General features: G+C 32.1%; 2 protein-coding genes across 4 annotated transcripts; one reads left to right on the top strand and one right to left on the bottom strand.

The window, feature by feature from the left end:
• Positions 1 to 5,498: 5,498 nt before the first annotated feature.
• On the bottom strand, positions 5,499 to 9,653 carry LOC121260686 (probable jasmonic acid carboxyl methyltransferase 2). The gene is made up of 4 exons (XM_041162643.1): positions 9,530 to 9,653; positions 8,641 to 9,048; positions 6,940 to 7,206; positions 5,499 to 5,868 (listed from the first exon to the last, which is right to left on the bottom strand). The coding sequence occupies exons 1-4, from the start codon at positions 9,605 to 9,607 to the stop codon at positions 5,503 to 5,505; spliced, it is 1,119 nt and encodes a 372-aa protein (XP_041018577.1). The 5' UTR covers positions 9,608 to 9,653; the 3' UTR covers positions 5,499 to 5,502.
• Positions 9,654 to 15,593: 5,940 nt separating this feature from the next.
• On the top strand, positions 15,594 to 22,650 carry LOC121260927 (inositol-pentakisphosphate 2-kinase-like). Of its 3 annotated transcripts, XM_041163015.1 has the most exons (10): positions 15,594 to 15,971; positions 16,152 to 16,355; positions 16,827 to 16,974; positions 17,531 to 17,571; positions 17,730 to 17,840; positions 18,060 to 18,659; positions 18,970 to 19,151; positions 20,775 to 20,983; positions 21,177 to 21,242; positions 22,141 to 22,650. In XM_041163015.1, exons 1-7 carry the CDS (start codon positions 15,801 to 15,803, stop codon positions 19,099 to 19,101), a joined length of 1,407 nt encoding a protein of 468 aa, XP_041018949.1. In that variant the 5' UTR covers positions 15,594 to 15,800; the 3' UTR covers positions 19,102 to 19,151; positions 20,775 to 20,983; positions 21,177 to 21,242; positions 22,141 to 22,650. The 3 variants fall into 3 exon arrangements, with proteins under 3 accessions (XP_041018949.1, XP_041018948.1, XP_041018950.1); XM_041163014.1 differs by lacking the exon at positions 21,177 to 21,242; XM_041163016.1 differs by lacking the exons at positions 20,775 to 20,983; positions 21,177 to 21,242; positions 22,141 to 22,650 and having other exon boundaries at positions 15,831 to 15,971; positions 16,156 to 16,355.
• Positions 22,651 to 22,926: the final 276 nt, after the last annotated feature.

The following is a 22,926-nucleotide window of genomic DNA, read 5'->3' as shown; positions in this document are numbered from 1 at the left end:
ATAACTAAAGAGGATGACTATGAACAATGGCACGAGTGTTACAATAGGAGATAATCCTCGTTAATTGCAACCTGATACTGCAACAAATCTTAATCAAAACGAATATTTGTCCCCATGTTTGTTACCATGATGCCCCCACTTCTTAGTCTTTTTGGTCCTCCACCGATCAATATTACTCATGGAGTTGTTTTGTTTTGATTAGCCAAACTAATACTAAATTAAAAAGATAAATTATCATTTAATTAATGTCGTTTCACGAATATATAGCGTTTTTTTATTTGTTTATCTTGTCCATATGCGACCTGAACATCGATGGGGACAAAAACATGGTGATTGGAGAGGTAGATGGTGAATTGATAGGAGAGCTTCCTGCATTAGTTTAGTTTATTATTTTGACACATTTTTTATATGGTCAGAAAACATACAGCTGTAAAGATTTTATTATTGGTAGGATTTATTTATTTTTCAACCAACTGAAATGCGTAGAATATGCTGAGGCAGCATCCCCTCATGCCCAACATAGAGTCTAAATACATCTTTAAGGAATCAAATTTGTAGAACTTGAATGTGAAAGATGGGTTGTACTGTATTTACAAATGTTATTTCTCTCCATAAACAATATTTAATTTTTTCTTTTTTCACTTTAACATCTAACTTCATTAGAAGAATTTATTTTAATTAGTGCTACAACTATAAATATGTCTCACATAAATAAATTCATGAACTGTTATTGTTTCATGTGATATTTTAAATTTACTTTATAATAAAATTAATTTTACCATCTAATATCATATGAAGTTACGTCAATTTATAAATTTATTTGTAAAAATTTTTTTATGATTAAAATAGTTATTTATTTTTGATATATTAATATACTGGAAATTGAGTTTTATTAATGCATTTGGAAGGTGAAAAAAGAAAAAGAAAAAAGTCGATTCCTACCGATGAAGGTTGCCGACCTTTAATCAGATGGGGCCTAAAAGACAAACTGATGGGCCAGGTCCTCTCGATTTTGTTTTGGAAGACGACAGGATTTAGCATCTACTTGAAGATGGATCTTGAATTCAATTCACCACAAGCAAGCATATTAGTGAGGACCTTGCATCTACTCAAGAGTGATCTGCATTACTGTCTTTAAATAGCAGGAGGTGATGATTCCAGATTGCAGTAAGTTTTCAATGTCTCCAGCAAGAAGGCAAGCTAGACATTGCCTAGCATCAAAGTACTTGGAACTGAATTAAATGCTTTTCACAGTCCAAACAAACATGGATGCCTCGATCCATTCGTCACATGAATTAGCAACTGAAGCAACTTGCAGACGGAGTAATGCACTTTTTCGGCTTAATTTTTATCTTCCTCAGTCATATTTTAAATAGATGCGTTATTGATGGAAGAAATCATTAATTATAATGTGACACATCAACAAAGTTTAGGATAAATAATAGCATTGCTTGGTAGAATAAGGCCAGGAATCAACCCTTCTTTAAGGCAGTCTATCAACAAAAATGATTGGCTAATAATATTATTATCATGGTACATATATAGGTATGATTGATTTGATTAACTGGGTAGGACCTCCAAAGACTGAATTTGGACAACCCCACCATTTATATGGACCAAGTGTCATTGAATTCAATCCTTTCCCGAATTCAGCAAGCGGCTAGCCGTTCTTAGATTCAACTGACGCTGGACAAAATAACAATGATTCTCTAGGTTAGTTTCAACAGATAATTCACAAGAAATAAAATAAGAGAATCGTCCAAAAATATATAGAAAACGTCTTTGATGTTCAATTCAAATTATCAATATTCAAGAATAATCAAATCAACCTATAAGCCGGGATGTAATAGATGAAAATCGACTGTATTGAAAATTTACCAAAAATAGCAAAATTTCAATAATCATGCCAAAATTAAATAAGTAATAAAAGAAGTAATTTGTCAAAAATCTGACCCAAATCAAGTTTAGAATCACTTCCAAAACAATAAATGAAATATTACCATAAAATGCAACAAATAACTAAAAATAGCAAATTGAAGGGGAAAACAATAGAATTTGGCTTCGAAAATTATGCACACCAAGCATACACACCGAGCTATGCTCGGTGCCCACGATGTGCGTACTGAAAAGAGCTTTTCGAATTGGGGTCATATGTGCGATTCTGATACATGCAGCCAAAGTTATGACCAAAATATCAAAACGTGCCCAAAACTGCCCCAATCAAGAAAATATCACGATTTCCTACCCTCTTTGCGCTGATCTGCCACCTCTAGGTATCTCAACGCAGTCAACGTACAGTCTGACAATTCAGTATTATCTGACTCAGATCCTCCTACATCATCAACCCTCTCCATTCTTATACACATTCCATGCATGTGAAGTGGACATATTCTTCCATTTTCTTTCAGAAGGTCATCGCTCTTCTCTCCCTCTTCTCTCTGTTTTGTCTCTTCCTCAATCTTCTTCGATCGATTGTCTCTCCATTCCTGAGTCCAAAAATTCTTGAGTCCCTTTCCTTGCTGGTTCCCATCGTCTGTGCGATTTCTCCTCCTCGTGTTCATCGTCTAGCTGAAGTTCCACCAACAATAACCGCCACACTCTTCGTCTCTTGGTTTCTCTCAATGTCGTAAATTCTCTACCCATCTTTCAGTGCTCTCCTTACCTCTATTTTGCCGCTGTCTCACATTTGGGTTTCTTTAGGTTTTCTTAAGATATGATCTCGGGTTCTCTGATTTCTCAGTCTGACAGGCATGGGAGCTAACTTTTTGAGGTTTTGGCACATGGTTTTTTTTATTTTTATTTTCTTTTAGACATGGGTTTGGGAGATAATGCAGTAATGAAGTTATAGTGTTTTGGTCAACTTTGGTTGATTATGATTTATGGTTTTTGCTTCTTTAACGTGTTAAGCTTCTGATCCTTGAGGCTAGTTTTCAGCTTCCTGTGAGTTTTCATGAGATGGGTGTTTGATTTTAGATGTCGATTTTAGATGAGTTATGCGTTTGTTACATCTGTGCTTCGGATGGAAATAGTGATTGAGAGATAGACACTTGATTTTGGAGGTGAGGTTTGATGAATCTGGTGTTGTCAATTCCTTGAACGATGAGAAATGGACAGAGTGATTCAGCCTCTTCGGATGAATTTTTTAGCAACTTTTATGGTTTATTTCTGCTCTATTTTACATCATTTTTTTTCTTTTCATTTCTGGTGGAATCGAATGGTGACTTGGGCTATGCTTTCTTTCCTTCTTACTCTTTGAAATTGCTTTTGTCTCGTGATTGATTATAAGTTTGTATTTCTTGGTTGTCCTTGTTGTTTAATTTTGTTCCAACTCAAGGATATGATTGCTGGGGTGCTCAGTTGATCATTTGGCCTGTTTGGGATCAGAATGGCTAAATAGATTTAATTGTTTTGGCTATTGATGGCTTGGAACCTTTTAATTATCCTGCTACAACTGAAATCACATTGATGTATAGTTTTTTCCCAACTACATATTTGTAAGGGCTTGCATTTATATAATTCATTCTGCCTTTGTTTTGTTTGTGATTCTACATGCAATAGTGGTGCAAATTCTTTTATTACTTTGCCTTGTTTATAACTGCCACAAAAGGTAAATTTTTAAGTTTTCAGATGTAGGAGCTTGTCTTGTTTTTATAGCAAGCTTGCGGAATGGTGTTATCTGTCTAAATTCACTAATATTCCAATGTCCTATTTCTAAACTATCATATTGAGTGAACTATGCAGTGACTGAGGTGAAGAAGAATGCATATTGTAATGGGGACTGTGGCAAAGGTGGTTGTGTCTGTAGAGTCTATTTCCATTGGCAAGGGTGGTTGTTCTGTTTCATATACCAAAAAATATATGTTGTCCTATTTCATATACTAAAGATGTGTAGATTTCGAACTAAAGAAGAAGTTGGATGATGTGCATTTTATGTATGATATAGAGCTCGAACCCTTGATTTTTTCTTGTTATTTATAGGGTTTCATTAGCTCAAATGAAAGTTTTTGTGCATGAAGTAGTACTGCATTCAGATTATAAAGTTGTAATATGTAGGAAAAAATGAGTAAGGAGATAATTATTATACGTTTTTTTTTTCCTTTTTGGTTTTTATTTATATGCATTATATTTAATAATTAATATATGGAGTATATTTGTAAAATATTAAAAGAAATTATACTAAAGTATAAAAATATATAATATTATATTACTATTTTGGCTTTAATATGACTAAGTCCAATATAGATTCATCTAGTCAAAATTTAACCCTATAGCCAAAATTTAAAATTCTAGTCAAACTTTAAACTTGGCAATATTGCCAATGTTATGAGGTTAGTGGCCAATGGAATGTACAATTTAACGGGCTCTAGTTCCTTTCTGGTCTCTTTATGGGCTCTATATATTAAGAAGGCTACTAAGTGGCCATATACTGACGCCAGCATGAGCCCAATAATAAACACCGATTCTTGCCAAGTTATACAATGACGATAATTGGGATCTGTACAATTAGAACGTCTCAACATTTAAAAAATAAAAAAATCAAAATAATCGAGTTCAATGAAGTATAAACGTTCACCGACAGAACTTTGTTACTCATCTATACAATACATACCACATTTATTTTTTATTTTTTTAAAAAAATTGATCTTATTCTTTTTAAATTAAGTGATTTTTCTTACTCATTATTTCATATACCACATATTTAACATAAAAAAAAAATATGATATAATATGTTGTGTGAAAATAATAAGCAGAATTTTTTCTAACGAGTGCTTCCGACATACATAAATATTCCAACACGTTTTCCACGTTTTCATGGAGTTCCCGACCATGCGTGCAGTGTTGATATTTTCAACCAATCAAATTAAATTTTCATGTGCGCCGCGCCCTTAATTGAAGTTTTCTGTTCCATTTTTCAAAGAAAAAAGTGCTATCAAACACCAAAAAAGTGCGTACTGTTGAAGTGTTTATCATACTTCACAAGTCTTTCGAGAATGCCGAGGTCGCAAGTGGTGGGAATCCAACCATGGAAAATACACAGTGGGTTAAGATATAATTAAATAATAAAATCATATCTTTTTATCAGTTTAAATGTTTTAGATAGATGTAATTCACGTGGTATTAAAATAGAAATTTTGAATTTAAATCCTAATTCTGTATTTATTTTATTTAATTAAATATTTAACGTATAGATTAAAGAATAATCTAACCGACACGTAAATTTAAATTTTTAATTTACGTCGTATACCATATGTCGTGAGACAACATTGTGTAGAAATACGGCAGGATAGCAGGAACAGAAGAAGCTATATTCTTCCAGCATGAGCATATAAAAGAAGAAGTATAAAAAAATATAAGTATGCTATATGAAAAATAAGACAGTAGATGATATAAAGTGATTTTGATTACAGATACATGAATAGAAAGAAACGTAGAAGACAAGATATATAATTAATTAAACCGTTGAAAAGAAAGATAATTAGAAGCTAGCTATTGCTTCATTAATTAATTTCCTAAGCCCTGTGACTTTTTTGTAACGGAAACGACCAAGTTTATGTACTTTGATCGAGTCTTCGACAAGTGATTGTCCAGAATCTTTTCATACCTATGAAACAAATAATCCATTATGTCACTTCCAAACTGTGATTCTAGCGTTGACTCAATCACAGCTCTCACCAACTTCGCCACTCGCCGCCCGATTGATACTGTGTTAGGGGCCTCCACCGCGCCTCCGTCCCAATCAATCTCAAAAACTTCAAGGCGATTCAGCACGAATGACCCTTCTTTTTTTATCTCTAATTTTATTTCTTCAGGACATGGAGCATAGTACTGGGTGTTGAAAATATCAACTTTTTCCTCTGGTATAAGACCCTGCAGTACTTGACCGAATAATAAATTAGTACACAACGACAATCATCTAGAAGTAAATTCAATAGTGAATTATGCTATTTATATATGGATGTATAAAGAATATTTTATCTACAAATAAATTACATAAAAATAATTTTACAAATTCATAACGTGACTTAATTCATAAATTTATGTAGTTTGTCATATTATAAAGTTACTTTTATTATAAAAATAGATCTAAAAAATCATATGAAACTATGTTAATTTATAGAATTACTTTTGTGTAATTCTCATTTGGGACTACAACAATTTTTTTTTAGAACATAACAACTTCATTCATAATAATAACATAATCAATTACAATAATAGGACCATGAAATTAAAAATTAGAATCTAGCAAGACTCTAGACTTAATAAAATCTAGACATTGAGACCACCACTAAACTGTATCATCCACAAGACGAACATGCATCGCAAGTAAATGAACTGTTTCATTCTCTTGCCTCCCAACATGAAGTATATCATATCTAGTTCACAAAAGAAGAAGAAGAAGCATTTGAATCTCTTATATCATATTCCACTGCCTTAGAGCCAATAACTTAAATCATAGACAAAAAATCATCTTCCAATATCAAATTGGAAAATCTTAAATATAAGATCATTTGTAATCCCTTCAAAACAACCAAAACCTCAATGTCATCTACTTCAAACAGTCAAAATTCTTTTCCACACAAAGCAAATAAAACATTCACTTTAAGAGTACGGACGTACTAAAGTATACAATATTAAAATTTAATTTTGATGGTACATTATTTCATTCTTCTGACTAATTTTTTAAAACATGATGGAGAAGCCTTTTATACAATGGTATATCAATAAACATGATAACTACAAGTAGATTTCTCATATATATATATATGAAAAATGATTTACACACAATATTTTTTTACAACACTTTATACAATTATATTTTAAACGAGGGATATTTTTATAAAATATCTTATAAAAGTAACATTATTTTATAAAAATATTCTCATTTTATAACATTAATGTTGTGTAATGTGTTGTGTAATGTATTATATATATACATACCTCCGCCGCGATGCTCATCAATGCTTGTGCAAGAAGGTCCAAATGATTATAACAACCTTCTTCGATGGTGGGATCCATAAATCTCCTGCCCATGAACGTTAAGACCATGCGTCCTCCCGGAACAATTTCTTCCGAACGTGATTTTAGAAACAGAGAAAAATCCTTCTGGAATTGCCGATAGTATGAATCTAAGACGCTTTGTGGGCTGCTCTCACATATGTAAATATGCCCTTTGTTTATGGCGGTGCCGTCCAGCTCAGGAGGAACCTGTGCGTACGTAATCATCGAGCTATATTATCTATTTATCAATCTCGTAAATAAATAAAATATTATTTATCATCCTCAATGGACAAAATGTATATAGTCGAGAAATGATCGAAAGTTTAAAAAAAAAAAGAGAAATGATTTATATAAATTTTATATATATAGCAACTTCCATGCAATTATTTTTTATAATTGTCAACCTCATTTTAAAATAGTATATATAAAATCCATTTTTTTATAATTTATTTACACAAAATTTATCTATGGGAAATCATTTGTACCTGATATTAATTAAAGAAATGACAATACGCTACAAAACGAAAAATATAGGTGCTCACATGCATGCAGTAGCAGGAGGCCGCCGAGTCAACATGAATCAATAACTAATGGAATGATAGTCAATTCAGACCAAACAATCATATGATGTCGAGGTTGTGGCTGCCCTTTAATTATCTTATTAATCGAAAATGTTAATGGACGTATATATATGGAAAATGCTTAAGGCGCGATGAATTGGCCTGATAAATTTTATCGATTTGATTTTTTTTTTTTTTTTTTTTATGTTAATGAAGTATTTTTAAATGAAATTCTCATTTTTTTTAAAAAAATAAGTAAAGTGATTTAAAAAATATTTAAAAAAAAAACACACAAAACAAAGAAGTACGAACAAAATACACTTATCGATGGAAACTCTCGAGATATCTCTCGATGGCCCTAGCAGTTCTCAATATATATATTCCTTCAAAACTTCCGATAGATTTAGTAAAAATAAATTTATAAATTAATGTGACTTCATATAATAGATAAATTTTATAATAAATTTAATTTTATAATCTAAGTATCACATCGAGTTACATCAATTTATAGTTTTATTGGTCGGTCTCAGGGTGTGATTGTTTTGAACCGAACCAGATCGAGCCCGACTGAATGTATATATATATATATTTAAATATTATATATATAATATAATTTAAAAGTTAATTATGTAATTTTCATCCAAGAGATCACCACTGACCATATATACAATGGAATTATTTAACATTCATTAACTATATATAAAATGTTAAAGAGATCACTTAATTTCATTAATCATATATATACAATGAAAAAAAAATATTCATGGACCGAATTGGACCGATAACTAACGATTCGGTTCGTCAAAAATGATGGACCGAAATTTTCGGTCTGTGACTCCCCTGTACTGGATGCAGACCGGACCAATTACACTCTTAGTATAAATGCCACGTACTCTTTTAAAAAGAGTTAGGCTCACTCTTAAAAAAATAATTTTTTCAAATAAGTCTCATATTTTTACTCAATTTTTTTAGAATAAGTATATGATAGTTAACACTCTATAACTACAAATATTATTTCTTTTTTATCATGCAATTAACTGATGCCGCACGGGAGAGTAATGCAATGGATACCATCACCAACCTGAGAGAGCCAGTGGAGGCTGGAAGAAGAATGCACAAAATGCAAGCTGTTGCTCGGAAACAACCTACCGTAGAAAGAACCCGGCACACCGAAAATTAAACACGGCCCAAAACTATTACCGTTCACTTCCTTCATTTCGTCGTAGAAATCTGGGAGTGAGGCAAAGATGTCGTTGAAATCATTGTTATAAAGATCATTGAGGAAGATTCTAAGCTCCGGCGGCTTGGGAAGTCCCGATCGGCAGCATTTGGCATATATGATATTTGTTATATTTGAGATCACTGATAGAACGTTCGGTCCGGACGAGCAACCCAAGTCGGCGATGCCCATGCTCTCCGGAAAGTTTTTGCACAATACTTCAAGTATGGCTTCCTCAGTAACACTCTTTGTGACGGATATTATCTTGCTCTGCAAAAATATAATTACAAGTATATGGATTTGTCCCTTCCGGTGTTAGGATATTAACTTAAGAGGAGACGGGCCTACATGCGAGAACGAGCATTAAGATATATTATAAATATATTAAATAATCTACATCTTCTTATGATCATCTTAATCTTTTAGGTCTACCGATAGCTAAATTTAACACATAATAAAAAATAAAATCAATAAGAAAGATATTGAAATGTATATGTGGAGTAAAACATGTATATATTTTCAAATTTGTGTGTAGAGGCACACACATTTAATAAATTGATTAGATTGTATAATTTAATTTAGAAGATAAATTTAAAAATTTAAAATTTAAAAATTAAATCTTATTATTTAACTGATCATGTAGATGATATGCTCTACACATCGGGTTGAGAATGGAAAAACTCATATATATATATATATATAATATTCCTCTACTAAAAGTAATTAGGACATATGATCAGTAAAATCAAACCTGAATACTCGAGTTCTTTGCATAACTAGTTTCGTCAACGGCCTTGTTCATGTGAAATGATTGCGTAAGTAACTCCATCTCTCTTAATTCAGAAGCAAAATGAGGTTTTGGTCGAGAAAATGGCAGTGCTGGTCTAGCTAGTTAATTAAATCTCACACGACCTAACCTCCGAATTAAAGGTGAGGGAGGACGAGTCGATCGCCCAGTGCTCAAAACCCCAATGCTAGCTGAAGTAACTTATAAGTGATCAGGAGTTGATCAAAAGGAAGCTGTTGATCTATGTATATATACAGTAGACTTTAGCTAGGAAAGCTATAGTTTGAATGGTGATGCGCGAACTTGTGGTTATCCTTGCTGAACGTGTTTGGGGAGGCAGCAATGAATCATATTTTTCTTTCATTTTTTTCATAAAATTAAAAAAAAAAAAAATCGATTAAATAACGAATGCTATAATCTTTGAAAAAGACAATTAAAAGAAGGTTGTCCTGTTCAAACTGGTAGTTTTAGATGTATAAGAAATAGATTACATGAGATAGCCAAGAAGGCTTTTGTAGCTAAATTTTTAAAAAGAAAATTAAATATATTGATGCCATTAATGCTCTTAGTACAGGTCCACCAATTTTTCTACATTTAATTAATACATGAGACCACTTTGCAGCATGCATACCTAGAACTTAGAACATTAAAAGTAATTAAATCCACCACTTTTTATCGATTTAAATTTTATAACAAGGGGTAGTTTCAGCTTGCAAGTGGGCTAAATACGAAAAATATTTATTTAATGAAGAATATAATGTAGAATCAGAGGTTTGAATTCAGGATTTTTTTTCTCTGATTTTATGTAAAATTATCATTTATTTCAAAAAATTAAATTGATGAAAAAATGTAGATTTAATTATTTACATTATATTCTTAATTAAAAAATGTTAAATCATTTAAATGAGCCCACCACAATTGGATAAAGTTTGGATTGAGAGTCACAACTCAGGAAAAATAATTTAATTATCAAATTATTATATTCTAATATGAATAATGGCATATATAAGTTTGGAGTGTCCAAGTTTAATTTCATGCAAAGCCTTTAAAAAAAGTGAATTTATCATAAAAATAAATACTTCAAGTGGATAATATTTTTTTTTTCAAAAAACTTAAGCAAAAACTACGCAAATTATTTTCTTTCAACATTAATTCAAAGATAGGAAGACAAAAATTAAGCAACAAAAAATATTATTGACCCGTTGGTGGGCAGACGTCTGACCAGGCTAGCTGTCTCTATTTTGAGTACTTGCTATATGTAAACTTCACCACATTTCATCATATTTTCATGGACGGTACCTCTTCAAAGTGTATATATATATATATATATATATATATATATATATATATATATATATATATGAAGGAAAATAATTTACACATAATATTTTTCATAACACTGTACATAATTATATTTTAAATAAAATTTATTTGTGTAAAATATCTTATAAAAATATTATTATTTTATAAAAATATTCTTATTTTATAATATTATTATATAATGTATTGTGTGTATATTTTACTATAATATACGTTAGCTTTTTCACACAAGTGTCGTATTTGATCAACATCGTCGTCAGATCAGCCCATAAAAAGTACTTCTCCTTGCCGACTAATTGGACTTTGGGACGCCAAACAACTCTGATGTACTCGATCAGCACGTACCCGCAACCATAACGTGGTACCCTATTAAGGTACTGATCATGTGGTACCCTATTAGTACCGAATTGATGCTTTGAAAATATTGATCATGTGAATCTAATAATTAAGCACGTGCATCATGGAAAACATGTTTCACATCTAGCTAGCATTAATGCGTAATTTGCCGAGATACAGTACTAGAGGGTTATGAAATATTCATGATCATGATCATGATCTGCGGTTGTGAATTAAACTGATGAGTTTTGCTAATTATTAGCAGTGTCTTAATTAATTACCTCTCTTAGTTTTATAAATAGTTTTTCACATTTTCTGACAAGGAAATAATTATTTTATGTTTACACCATGAAATTGACACAATATTAATTATCATCCCATTCTTTTGATCAGTACTGTATGATCATGATCAAACCGCAAAAGTTTTGCCCATTTCAAAATCTCAATGATCAGCTTCATGCATATTCATGCCTGATGCAGTATATATATATATATATATATATATATATATATATATATATATATCAAGGAGAGAAATATTGAAGGAAAATATTAATTTCGAAATAGGTGAAAATTCATGTGTGGTTCTCATGATCAATCTAATGTGAAAATGATGTTTTGGTAAAGCACCAGATTCACCACATCCACACATACATGCACAACGATATCGTGACAGATAGTGAAACGATAGTGTGAAAACATAATAATTAAGTGCTCGCACACGACATAATTTTTAATATGATGATATTTGAAAATAGTATCTTTCCGAAAAAGCATGTTTTTTCTTACCTCTGCACAAAGAAAATATTTTGTTGCGAATAGACAAGAGATATTGAGAAATTATTTATATGTAAAATCATAATTAATGACACCATCATTTTCCCATAAAGAAGGTTTTTGTTTCTCTTATATACTTTTATTGCATGTGACATTTTATCAAGCATCAATATGAACATGATATTTGCTTAGAGAAAAAAAAGTCTGGAGCAGGTAAGCGTTTGAAGAAAAAATGAACAGGATTGTGTGGTTGGAAAGGAAATGCATGGGTTGCATGAGTGTGCCGGCCTACTAGCTATGGTATGATTTGTCTTTGTTTGCAATTTATCACGTGGATCTCATTTAAGTTACGTTTGGATATTGAAATGAGTTAAATTGAGTTGAGTTGAGATGATAAAATATTATTAGAATATTATTTTTTAATATTATTATTATTTTGAGATTTAAAAAAGTTGAATTGTTTATTATATTTTATATTGAAATTTGAAAAAATTATAATGATGAGTTGAGATGAGTTGAGGTGAGTTAATTAACCAAACGAAGCCTAATTTAAGATTTTCCAATTTTGTTCTTCTCTTTTGAGGGTTATCTACGTTTTATAAAACTAAGGAGTTTTTTTAATATATATATATATATATATATATATATATATTATATACACACGCTTCTATGTTCTAAGGATCTCCAAAAATTTTTGATAAAATTAAGAGTTTTTTTTTTTTTTGGCTTTGAATTATGTCATGATTAGTAGTGGCAGTCAAAGCAAAACTCAGTATTTGCTTTATCTTAAGAATTTTAACCCTAACTCGAGCAGTAAGTTTGGAAGGGCAAATTCATGAAATTGAATAACAACATTCTAGATATTATGTAAACGTCGTCTTGTCTCGCTGTTAAGGAGAAGACTCATGTGCACACAAGTGCTGCACTAGCAATTAACAGCCTTGATTCTACTTTATTCTAGAGTATTCTGATCACAAGAAGACTTGGTGCGTGAGGCTATGGTAGAGTCGTTGGCATTGTCCTCTGCTGGTCCAGCAACACGGAGTCTTCTCCGTAACACTCGCCAAATCAAAACCGCATGTCTGCATCACTCACCGCCTCTTTAATCCTCCTCCAATTAATTTTTCCCATCAATTCACAAGACAAAAAAACAAGTTCGTACTTTTATTTTTAAAAAAAGTATCAACAATGAGTAGTTCAAAATCTGAGTCACTCATACCTCATATTTTCATTAAAATGAGATAAAAGATAAAATATTTTAGATAAAAATTAAAAGTTAAATAAAATATTTTTATAATATTATTTTTATTTTAAAATTTAAAAAAATTAAATTATTTATTATAATTTATGTGAGAATTTAAAAAAATTATAATAATTAAATGAAATATCAATAACAATAACAATAACAAGTACTCGGGAAGGTTTTAGTGGAGAAACTGTTCCACATACAGTACTTTCATTTATGAGTTTTTACGATGTTAGAATCAACAACATATATAAATAGATGAGAATTAGTACATAACTAACTTTTATAGGTACTAATTGTTTTGAATTTGACAATGAAAGTTGAAATTACATCCCTTGTTCTGTATATATATATCATTCATCAAATGGGTTTGAATCCATTGAAATTTAGATTGAGAGTATCCATTTAAATGACAATTAGGCCTACCTAACTTTATATGTGCTTGCATTAATTTGGCTTGAAAAGTTGAAATTAAATTGTTGGCTAAGACATATCTTGTAAGGGAAATAATATTTATAGTCGTGTACAAGTTTCGGGCATTTGATTTGGAAATTTTTTTTTTTTACGGTAGATTTCACTTTTTTCAAAATAAATGTCGAAATATGTACATAAGCCGCGTTTATTTTTGCTGATGAGATGAGTTGAGATTAAAATTTAAAGTTGAATAAAATATTATTATAATATTTTTTTTAAGATTTGAAAAAGTTGAATTGTTTATTTTATTTTGTGTTGGAATTTAAAACAATTATAATGATTATATGAGATGAAATGGGATTAGATGCATTGAGAAGATTTGTGAAAACAAATTAGGCCTTAACTATGGCATCATTTGGATACAGAAATGATTTAATCTCATTATTATAACTTTATCAAATTTCTACACAAAATATAATAAAAAAATTCAAAATTTTCAAATCTCAAAATAATAATAATATTAAAAAAATAATTTAACAATATTTTATTCAACTTCTAACTCTCATATAAAATTATCTCATCTCGTCTTACTATCAAAACGGGCCTATATATAATATTACTCTTGAAATGTGTTTGTTTGTTTCCAACCAAAATTGGCTCCCCGCCTTTAAAAAAACACTATATGCGTTTACAATTGTTGAATATACTTGAAGGACGATGCTAATCAAGTGTTATTCAGACCTCCCAAATTAACGAATTAGGGACCAAAATGTTTTATTTTTCCCTTTTTTCAGTTTTTTAATTTTTTATTTTAAAAATAATTGGAAAAATGATTTCTTATTCATGGGAATGCAAAAAAGTGAAAAAAAAGTTCAAATGGTTGTCAATTGGGAGCGAACTATCATTTCCCATGGTTGAAACAGTCAGAATCGGAGTTGGGCTACCACACAATAGAAGATGAATTTTGGGCCATTGATTAATCATTATTATGGGCCTTTAGAAATAGATGACGATGGCTCTTGGGTTTTTGGGCTACCAAATGCATCCCATTGATTGTCTGTTGGGTCAGACATTCTTCAGCTTTCTTACTCTTCTAGTCTTCTGTGAAAAATGATAGGGAGCCCGTTTTGGGCTCCCGTTTATTTTGTCCGATTTTTATTTTTTTACTTAATTTGTGAATTTTTTATTTTTTTAAAAATATTTAAAGGTGTTAAAAAAATAATATAAAAAAATTTTAAAATTTAAATTTTTTTAACACTTTCAAATATTTTTTTAAAAAATTTACAATATTATTAAATAATATTTTATTAATCACTAAGTTAAAATAAAAATAATAAAATAATAAAAAAACCAATTCGACAAAATAAGCAGAGCCCAAAACAGATTCTCTAGCATTTCTCCCTTCTATTCCTCATCATACAATAGAGGACTCATTGTACTTCAATACTGTCAAGAGTAATGCAAATTATAAATTTCACATAGACAAATTTTATATAAGTATTTTATAAAAAAATGAATTTCATTAAGAAAAAAAATATATTTTTACACCTTTTTAAGGTGAAATCTATTTTTTTATAAGGATTTATATACTACTTGTTAATTTAAGGTTTGTACAAATAATTTCTATACGGTTAATGGGATCAGTTTTTTGAAACAGGTTAAGAAAATAAATAATTAAATTTAGTATTTTTGTTAGTTTATATTTACGAGATAAGTTAAAATCTCATATATAATTATTAGAATAAATAGTTTGAATTCGAAGTTTTAAATTATCTTTCCTATTTAATTTAATAGAAATAATCTCACAATTAGGTTTTCAAAAGAGAAATCCTGAATTGAATATAATATCGTAATAGAATGGCAATGCCGCGTAAATAAAGAAATATCAGCTTTGAAAAAAATAAAATAAAGAAATATGAATTATGACGGCAAATTCAACGGTCATCCAAAAAGTAAGAAAAAGGCAGAAGCAGATAGTAAGATACAGAAAAAAGAAACGCTCACTTCCACTCATACTTCGTGTCTCCAACCCCACATAGCAAAGAGAAAAGCATCGTTTTTGCCGATTCGCTTAGCTGGCGATTCCGTTCGAGGAGGAAATAGGGCTTTTCTTGATTGTTTTGCAAGATTACTCAGGGGTACATGGAGGTTTCAAATTTCGAAACGAATATTCAAGCTCGATTAGGTATCGTTAATCTGAAGGAGGCGGATAAGGATGTGGTTCTAGAGCAGAAGCACGCAATTGACTGGGTCTACAGAGGCGAAGGAGCTGCTAATCTCGTTCTCGCATACACCGGATCATCTCACTCGTTTGTACGCTCCTACTTTCTTCCGATTCCTCAATTATCTTTTCCGTAGTTTTTTTTTTTTTTTTTTTACTGAATCAAATAGTAGAAAGTCGAAATATTTTCCATTTATCTGAATCCTCATTGTAGCCGTTCGAACATCAGTATAAATGTCCATTTGTATAAATATATAATGTTGCGTGTATAGATAGGGAAAGTAATGCGAATACCGAAGGCGCCGAGGAACGGATCGCCGCACGTGAGGAGTCCGACGGCGTTGAGCACGCACGAACGGCTACTTTGGAAAGACGTCGACGGCATCGTATCGTCCCCAAACAAAGAAATTGCTGCACAACTCTATGTGCAGCACGTCATGAGCCCTCTCTTGGGTTCCGAACATGTTGATGCCGGGGTACGCTTCCCGAGTCCTTTCTCTCTCTTTTGGATTCTGGAACTGAAACTTGTTTTTTTTCCATTGTAAGACGTTTAACATGAACAATATAAGACGTTTAATATAAACAATTTTAACTTTTTTAAATTTTAAAATAATAATAATAATATTAAAAAATAATATTCTAACAATATTTTATCATCTCAATTCAACTCAACTCACTTCAACATCCAAACGCTAAGAGTAGTACTGTAGCAAACTTATTCATTTGTTAAAATTTTGGGTTTCTGCTTTTTCCGTCTCCACTCTCCAGTTGCGTATTATGATTTTTAGAAGCATTCTTTTTGGTCCGCTAATTTGTCTATCCGCGAGGAATTTCTGGTGGAAATAGTATGACGTTTTGTTTCTGGTTGATTTCATGATTGATAATCATTTTAAGAATAATAACGTAGTTAAAGTTCTGTGACCTTGGCTTTCAATCAATTTTTCCAGATGCGTGTCCTTGTGTCCAGGGAGTTCCTGGACTCGGTTGAGAAAAATGTTATATGTCAGCGTCCTGCTTGGCGAGTTGATGCTGCCAAGGCTGATACGGATCGCGATTCTGTGCTTCTCCTAACTGATCATTCGCTTTTTCCTGGCGGTAATTTCTTCTCTTTGGTATTACTGTTTGATGCGATTTCTCTAGGTTACACATAAAAAAATTACAGGTGTGTAACTCACCTTTGTGTCACACTTAGCAAGCAGGCATAAAGAATCTTAGGTCTGAAACCTTACGTTGATGCAAAATTCAAATTGGTGGCTTATTTTTTAATAGACTCACAACGGCATTTGTTTCTCCTTATTTTTTTGAGCCAGAATAATTAGCACCCAATCGTACTTACTTACAAAAAGAAAATTGGTAGTTAATCTTGCTAGATATGAACTTGTCAAATATTCGATCACAATGGTTAATGTAATTAAGTTTGTCATCAATTCTACCTAATATGCTTTAGGAAAATACCAGTGCGGGACTCTGATAGGAAGAGTAGACTATATATGGGTGCCTACCCTTCTTGGAATTCTTTCGTCGAATATCTTTGACAAACAACTAGTTTGGTTAAATCCAGCACCCAAATCTCCCTCATGGTATGCAAAGTAGTTTGCATTTTGGTATAGTATAGAAAAATAGCTAGTTAATTCCATCTTTTCCATGCCAGGTACTCTCAACAGTCGATCCTGTGTATCTGTTGAAATAAAGGTTCCACTCCCTTACCATGTCCTTCGTCTTATTTCTTGTCTTTGCAGTTTGATTTCTTTTCATTTTATGTCTCTGAGTGACATGTCAAAATCAAACACCAATAATCTTTATTCTTTTTTTTTTTTTCTCTGTTGCACTTCCACTTTCCCAAAAAGTAGCCCAAATGTGGATTTCTCCCTTTTTCAAGATTCATATCGGACAGAAATGCCATTAAACGGAGCATTACTCGATTTAGAATGCACCAAGCCTTGAAGTTGCATCAAGGAGAGGTACATTCTTTCTTTTCATCTTGATACCAAGTTAGCTTGTATTGAATTATCTTCATCTGTAGTTATATTTTATGTTCGATCCGATGGATCCAATACCACTTTCCATGGGAATTTGTGAAATTATTATTATTATTTTTTTTGCTTATAATACCTCTTGCAGTAATGATGTTATTTTAGACGTTTGTTTCTGACTCTGGTTCGTTCCAATGCATGCTACAGATATCAGAATTAAGCGAATATGATCCCATCGATCTGTTCTCTAAGTGCAAGGACAGGATAGATAAAGCTATTATCAGTCTCTTTAACACCCCTCAGAATAATTTCAGGGTATTCTTGAATGGTTCTCTCATATTTGGGGCCTTGGGTGCTGGTGCGAACAGTACTAGTTTTGTGATTAGTGAAGCATTTGAAGATGCACTCAAGTCTTTCATCTGGGCAGATAATAACCTTCGTACAATGAATTTCCTACAGCTTGTTTCTGAGACAGTTTATAAGTCTGGAGTACTGGATCGGCTTCTTGAGATCCAGAAGCTTGATAATTTTGACATAGAAGGAGCGGTTCATGCATATTATGACATCATTTATGAGTCTTGTCCAGTATGCAGAGAATCTGGTGGAGACAAAGTTTCACAGATATATACATCTTTGCATTCCATTCCTTTGGATGAAAGCTTGAAGATTGTAAAGGACTATTTGATAGCGGCAACCGCAAAAGACTGTAGTCTAATAATTAGTTTTAGACCAAGTGAAGATGGTTATTCAGGATCTCCATATAATAAAATACACCTAGAGGCAACCAACCAAATTTTTGATTACAAGGTAGATAGCACTCAACATGTTTCATTTGAAATTTATATTCATAGTTGATGTTGATTTACCTTTGGGAATTTCATGTAAGAAAATAGTATGACTTATTATCTTGACATTTGGAAAACTCAAATATTTTCTTATCTGGAAAAGAAGATTGTTTAGAAGATTGACAATAGCACCAAAAGTTTTGGAATTACATTTGAAACATCTTAGATAAATTTAATTTACCGACTAAATTCCTAGTTGAAAGTTAAACATTTCTATTTCAAAGTGTCATTTCTTATGACATTGATATCTTACTTGAGTTTCAATTTCCTAGGCATCTTTCATTGACCTAGATTTGAAACCTTTGAAGAAGATGGAAGACTATTATGAGTTAGACAAGAAGATTGTGAACTGCTACACTCGTATGGTGGAAGCAGAAAGAAGCATAAAGGCTAATACAACTTAAAGAAACTCAACATAATGCATGGAGGATAATTCTGACTGAGGATTCTATTGGTATGTGCAAGTATTTTGAGAGGGCATTCCTTTACACAACTGTTATTTGTTTGTTGGAATGCATGTGACGACAACTCATCTTTTAGCTACTTTTTCATCCTGTTATCGCGGCAATCATGTTTGCCTTTGTATAAAGTATTATATTTTTGTATCGTTTTCTTGGTAATTTAAACTTACAAGTGGCATTTTTTAAATTCCTTCTCTTCCCCTTTCCCTTTTCCATATTTGGCTTCGGTGTAGGAGGAGTTTATTTGGTTTAGAGTGTGAAGTATTCTTTCCACAATCTTTTCTTATGATATATTGCAAAGCATACTTGGATTAGGATTAACTGCATGCACTATGAGCATGTACTCTAGATTTGATGCTTGCCACTGATTGTTAATCATTGAGACAAAAGCATTCCGAAATTGATTTTTCATCTTTCATCCACATGCATGCCTATTATGGGTTTTTTCATTGACATACATGTGTATGCTGCTATGTACATGACATGCTATATGGGTTTCTCACGGAGGCCTAGTCATTGGTATTTTCTTTTTCTTCTCGTTTTATATTCGATGGGACTGCAATAAGAGTAGAGGCAAAAGTGACAGAACACTGATTTTGGGCTCAGTGAAGAAAATGATACGTCAACTACTTCAATGCCATTTCATCTATGCTCACATGTCCTATAAATGCGTACAGCTGGATTTCAAATTGACCATGGTGTGCAGAGAATTGTCAAGATTGAGTTACTGTTCTGGGTAGACCCCCTTGGAAGCAAATAACTAACTGCAACAATTCTGCAAACCCAAAAATTGATTAACTTCTACAAGATGTTAAAATTTATTTGAAGGAGGACTGCATAAACAAATCATATATGGATATTTACATGTTTTGAGATAGTAGAAGCTGCCAATTTTTTTCTATCACCACACCACCTTTGTTGTCTTTTGGGTTTTAATTACATCATGTGTAAGTTAATTATGGTTTGTGGTCTCATCGGCCATCAACCGTATGAGAGTACAATATTTGATGATATAGCCGTTTGGTATAAATGCCCGACATCCCTTTTGGACCTAGTTTGTGCACCAGATGTGCCTTAGATGGCATACATGCAAGTTATATGGAGCAATTTAGACCAGTTATGGTTGCAGTCTGTAGAGAGCACCATCAGACTGGTTGGATTGTTACAGGGTTATCCTTCAGGGGATTTGTTTTTAATGTCCTCAAAGTTTTAGCGTATTTTTGTTGCTACTATGCACGTGTATGATGGAACTCTGCTTTCATTTGCTGTTTTTGTATCTTTTAAACGCTCGTTATTTTTACTGTTTTAAAGGATTTTATTAACTCTAATAATATTTCATCTTAGAGGCATGGCATTCCGTTAAATTGTTTGTTTCAAATTTATCATAGTTGGTTAAGTTTTAGAATGCCATTTTCTGCTTAATGTGATCTTATTTAGAGCTTTTATTCATATGTTTATAAGCGTTAGGATGTCTTGTTTCTTAAAAATTGTCTAACCATATAGAGATTCCTAATATTTATTAAGAGTGCTGGGCCATCCCACTTCAGCCTCTGGCTGGAGTTATCGTTTGGGAAATTCATGTTTTTAATTGCATTGTCGGTTGCTCCCTTCTACAGAGAACATTATACTGAAGCAGCGACTGCAGTTAACCTGACGCTAGAGCCTATTCTCACAGCAGAAGCTGAAGTGATGGAAGACTGTGAGCTCTGTTCGAGAAGTCCTGATATTTTAATCAGCATAGTGGAATGATTTTGCAGTCCAATTATGTTTGCCTGCAGCTTTGCTGAACCACGTGCTCAACAACTAGCTCCTGAGCAGTGAAAAGGTATTCCCACCCCCCCCCCCCCCCCCCTTCCTCTCTCTCTCTCTCTCTCACACACAAAAGTACGAAACGGTATATATTAAAAAGCTAGAGTTGTTCTTAATACAACCAAAAATGACTGTTAAGACAAGGCGCATTGTCTGTTCATTATTTATTATTCTTCTCAGGCTAAAGTAGCTTATTATTGCCTACGTAGGATCATAGTTCCAAAAAGCACCAAAACTGGATATGGTGCAACGTGTAATGAGATAGCGGACTTGGGGTGAGTTGTAGAACCAGACAGGCTCGTTTGTTTTTAGAGATAAGATGAGATGAGATGAGATTAAAGTTAAAAAATTGAATAAAATATTGTTAGAATATATTTTTTTTAATATTATTTTTGTTTTGAGATTTGAAAAAGTTGAATTGTTTATTTTATTTTATGTGGAGATTTAGGAAAGTTGTAATGATGAAGTGAGATGAGATGAGATGTTTCCTAAAAACAAACGAGGCCTTATTACACTAGTAGTTTTCGCGGGTGGAATCGTGTACTATGAATTTCCTCTCCCGTGGTGGATCTGAAAGGCGCTTCTTGATGAGCGCTTCTTATCCAGGGTGTGAAATTAGAAAATAAAATGTCTTCCTATGTAGAATTGTTAGTGAATATTAGTTGGAACTACTGGTAAATAGTACGATTACAGAGTTTGAAATGTCTACCTATGTCTTTCTGCATTAAATGCATATGGGATGGCATATGTGATCCAATCAACGGCCTCCTTCTGACTGGCATTTATTACCAGTCACCAACTAACAATGTGACTCTTGTTCTGTATTCAGCCATACCTGTTATAAGAACACAAGAAAGGATATCCTAGCACTCTCAAAAACAATAATAAAAAGAGAATACATAGCAACTTTCAGATCCATCCATATTTCCAATTTTCCCGAGCCGTTTGTTCCAGTCCCTAACTTAATTTCATCCAAGCATGTCCAAGGTTCCATCTCTCCTACGCGAATTTCTATCCTTTTGCCTCTGTGTTTAAGTCTTGACCTCTCATTCTCCTGTCCTTCTATCTCTTTCACTGACTGACACTGAATTACTTTTTCAGTACATGTGCTGTGTAATATAATTTATCTTCTCAGAAGTTCGTACTAACCAATCTGAGTCTTCTCTGTTGCAGAAAACTGTGGTGTCAGTGGAACTGCTCTGTTCGAAGTGCAGGCAGAAGGTAATGAAGGTAATTGCAACAATAGAAGGAATAACTTCTATAGTGCTTGACCCTTCAAAGAGTACGGTGACAGTAATTGGAGAAGCTGATCCAGTGACAATCATCAAGAAGGTCAGAAAATTCAGAAAATCTGCCACAGTAGTCAGTGTAGGTCCTCAAAAAGAAGAGAAGAAGGATGAGAAGAAAGACGTTCTTCTTTATACACCAAAGGCATGTCAGAGATGTGATGTGTGGTATGTTATTGCTGAAGATTATTACAATTATTGTTCCATTATGTAACCAAATCAAGTAAGTCACCTTTGTGTTTACTGATCGTTCCTTTGCATGTATTTCGTACTGCAAGATGTCATTATTGGGAAAAATAAAAAATACCTTCTTCTGTACAGTAATTTTATGAAAACTGTTACATACAAAAAAAATATTATATGAAGTAAACTCACAAACTAATGTGATTTTATGGAATCTATTAGATCTACTTTATAATAAAAATAAATTTACAATCTGACATACTATATCAAGTCATATTAATTTGTGGGTTTATTTTTATGTAATTCCTTTGTAGCTAAAATATTTTCTTAATTTTATTTAAAAACTTAACGATGTTTATTGAGTAGTTCCGAGTTCGTTTTCCTTAATTGATAAATTGTTTTTGGCTATTAAATCAATGGTGGAGGTATATTATATGAAATATACTGTGAATATGCAGTGTTCTATGGATATTGAATGCTTCTCTCTTCT

This window comes from Juglans microcarpa x Juglans regia, chromosome 4D (assembly GCF_004785595.1).
Source record: "Juglans microcarpa x Juglans regia isolate MS1-56 chromosome 4D, Jm3101_v1.0, whole genome shotgun sequence".
Taxonomy (NCBI): domain Eukaryota; kingdom Viridiplantae; phylum Streptophyta; class Magnoliopsida; order Fagales; family Juglandaceae; genus Juglans; species Juglans microcarpa x Juglans regia.
This window is presented reverse-complemented; position numbering and strand designations above follow the sequence as displayed.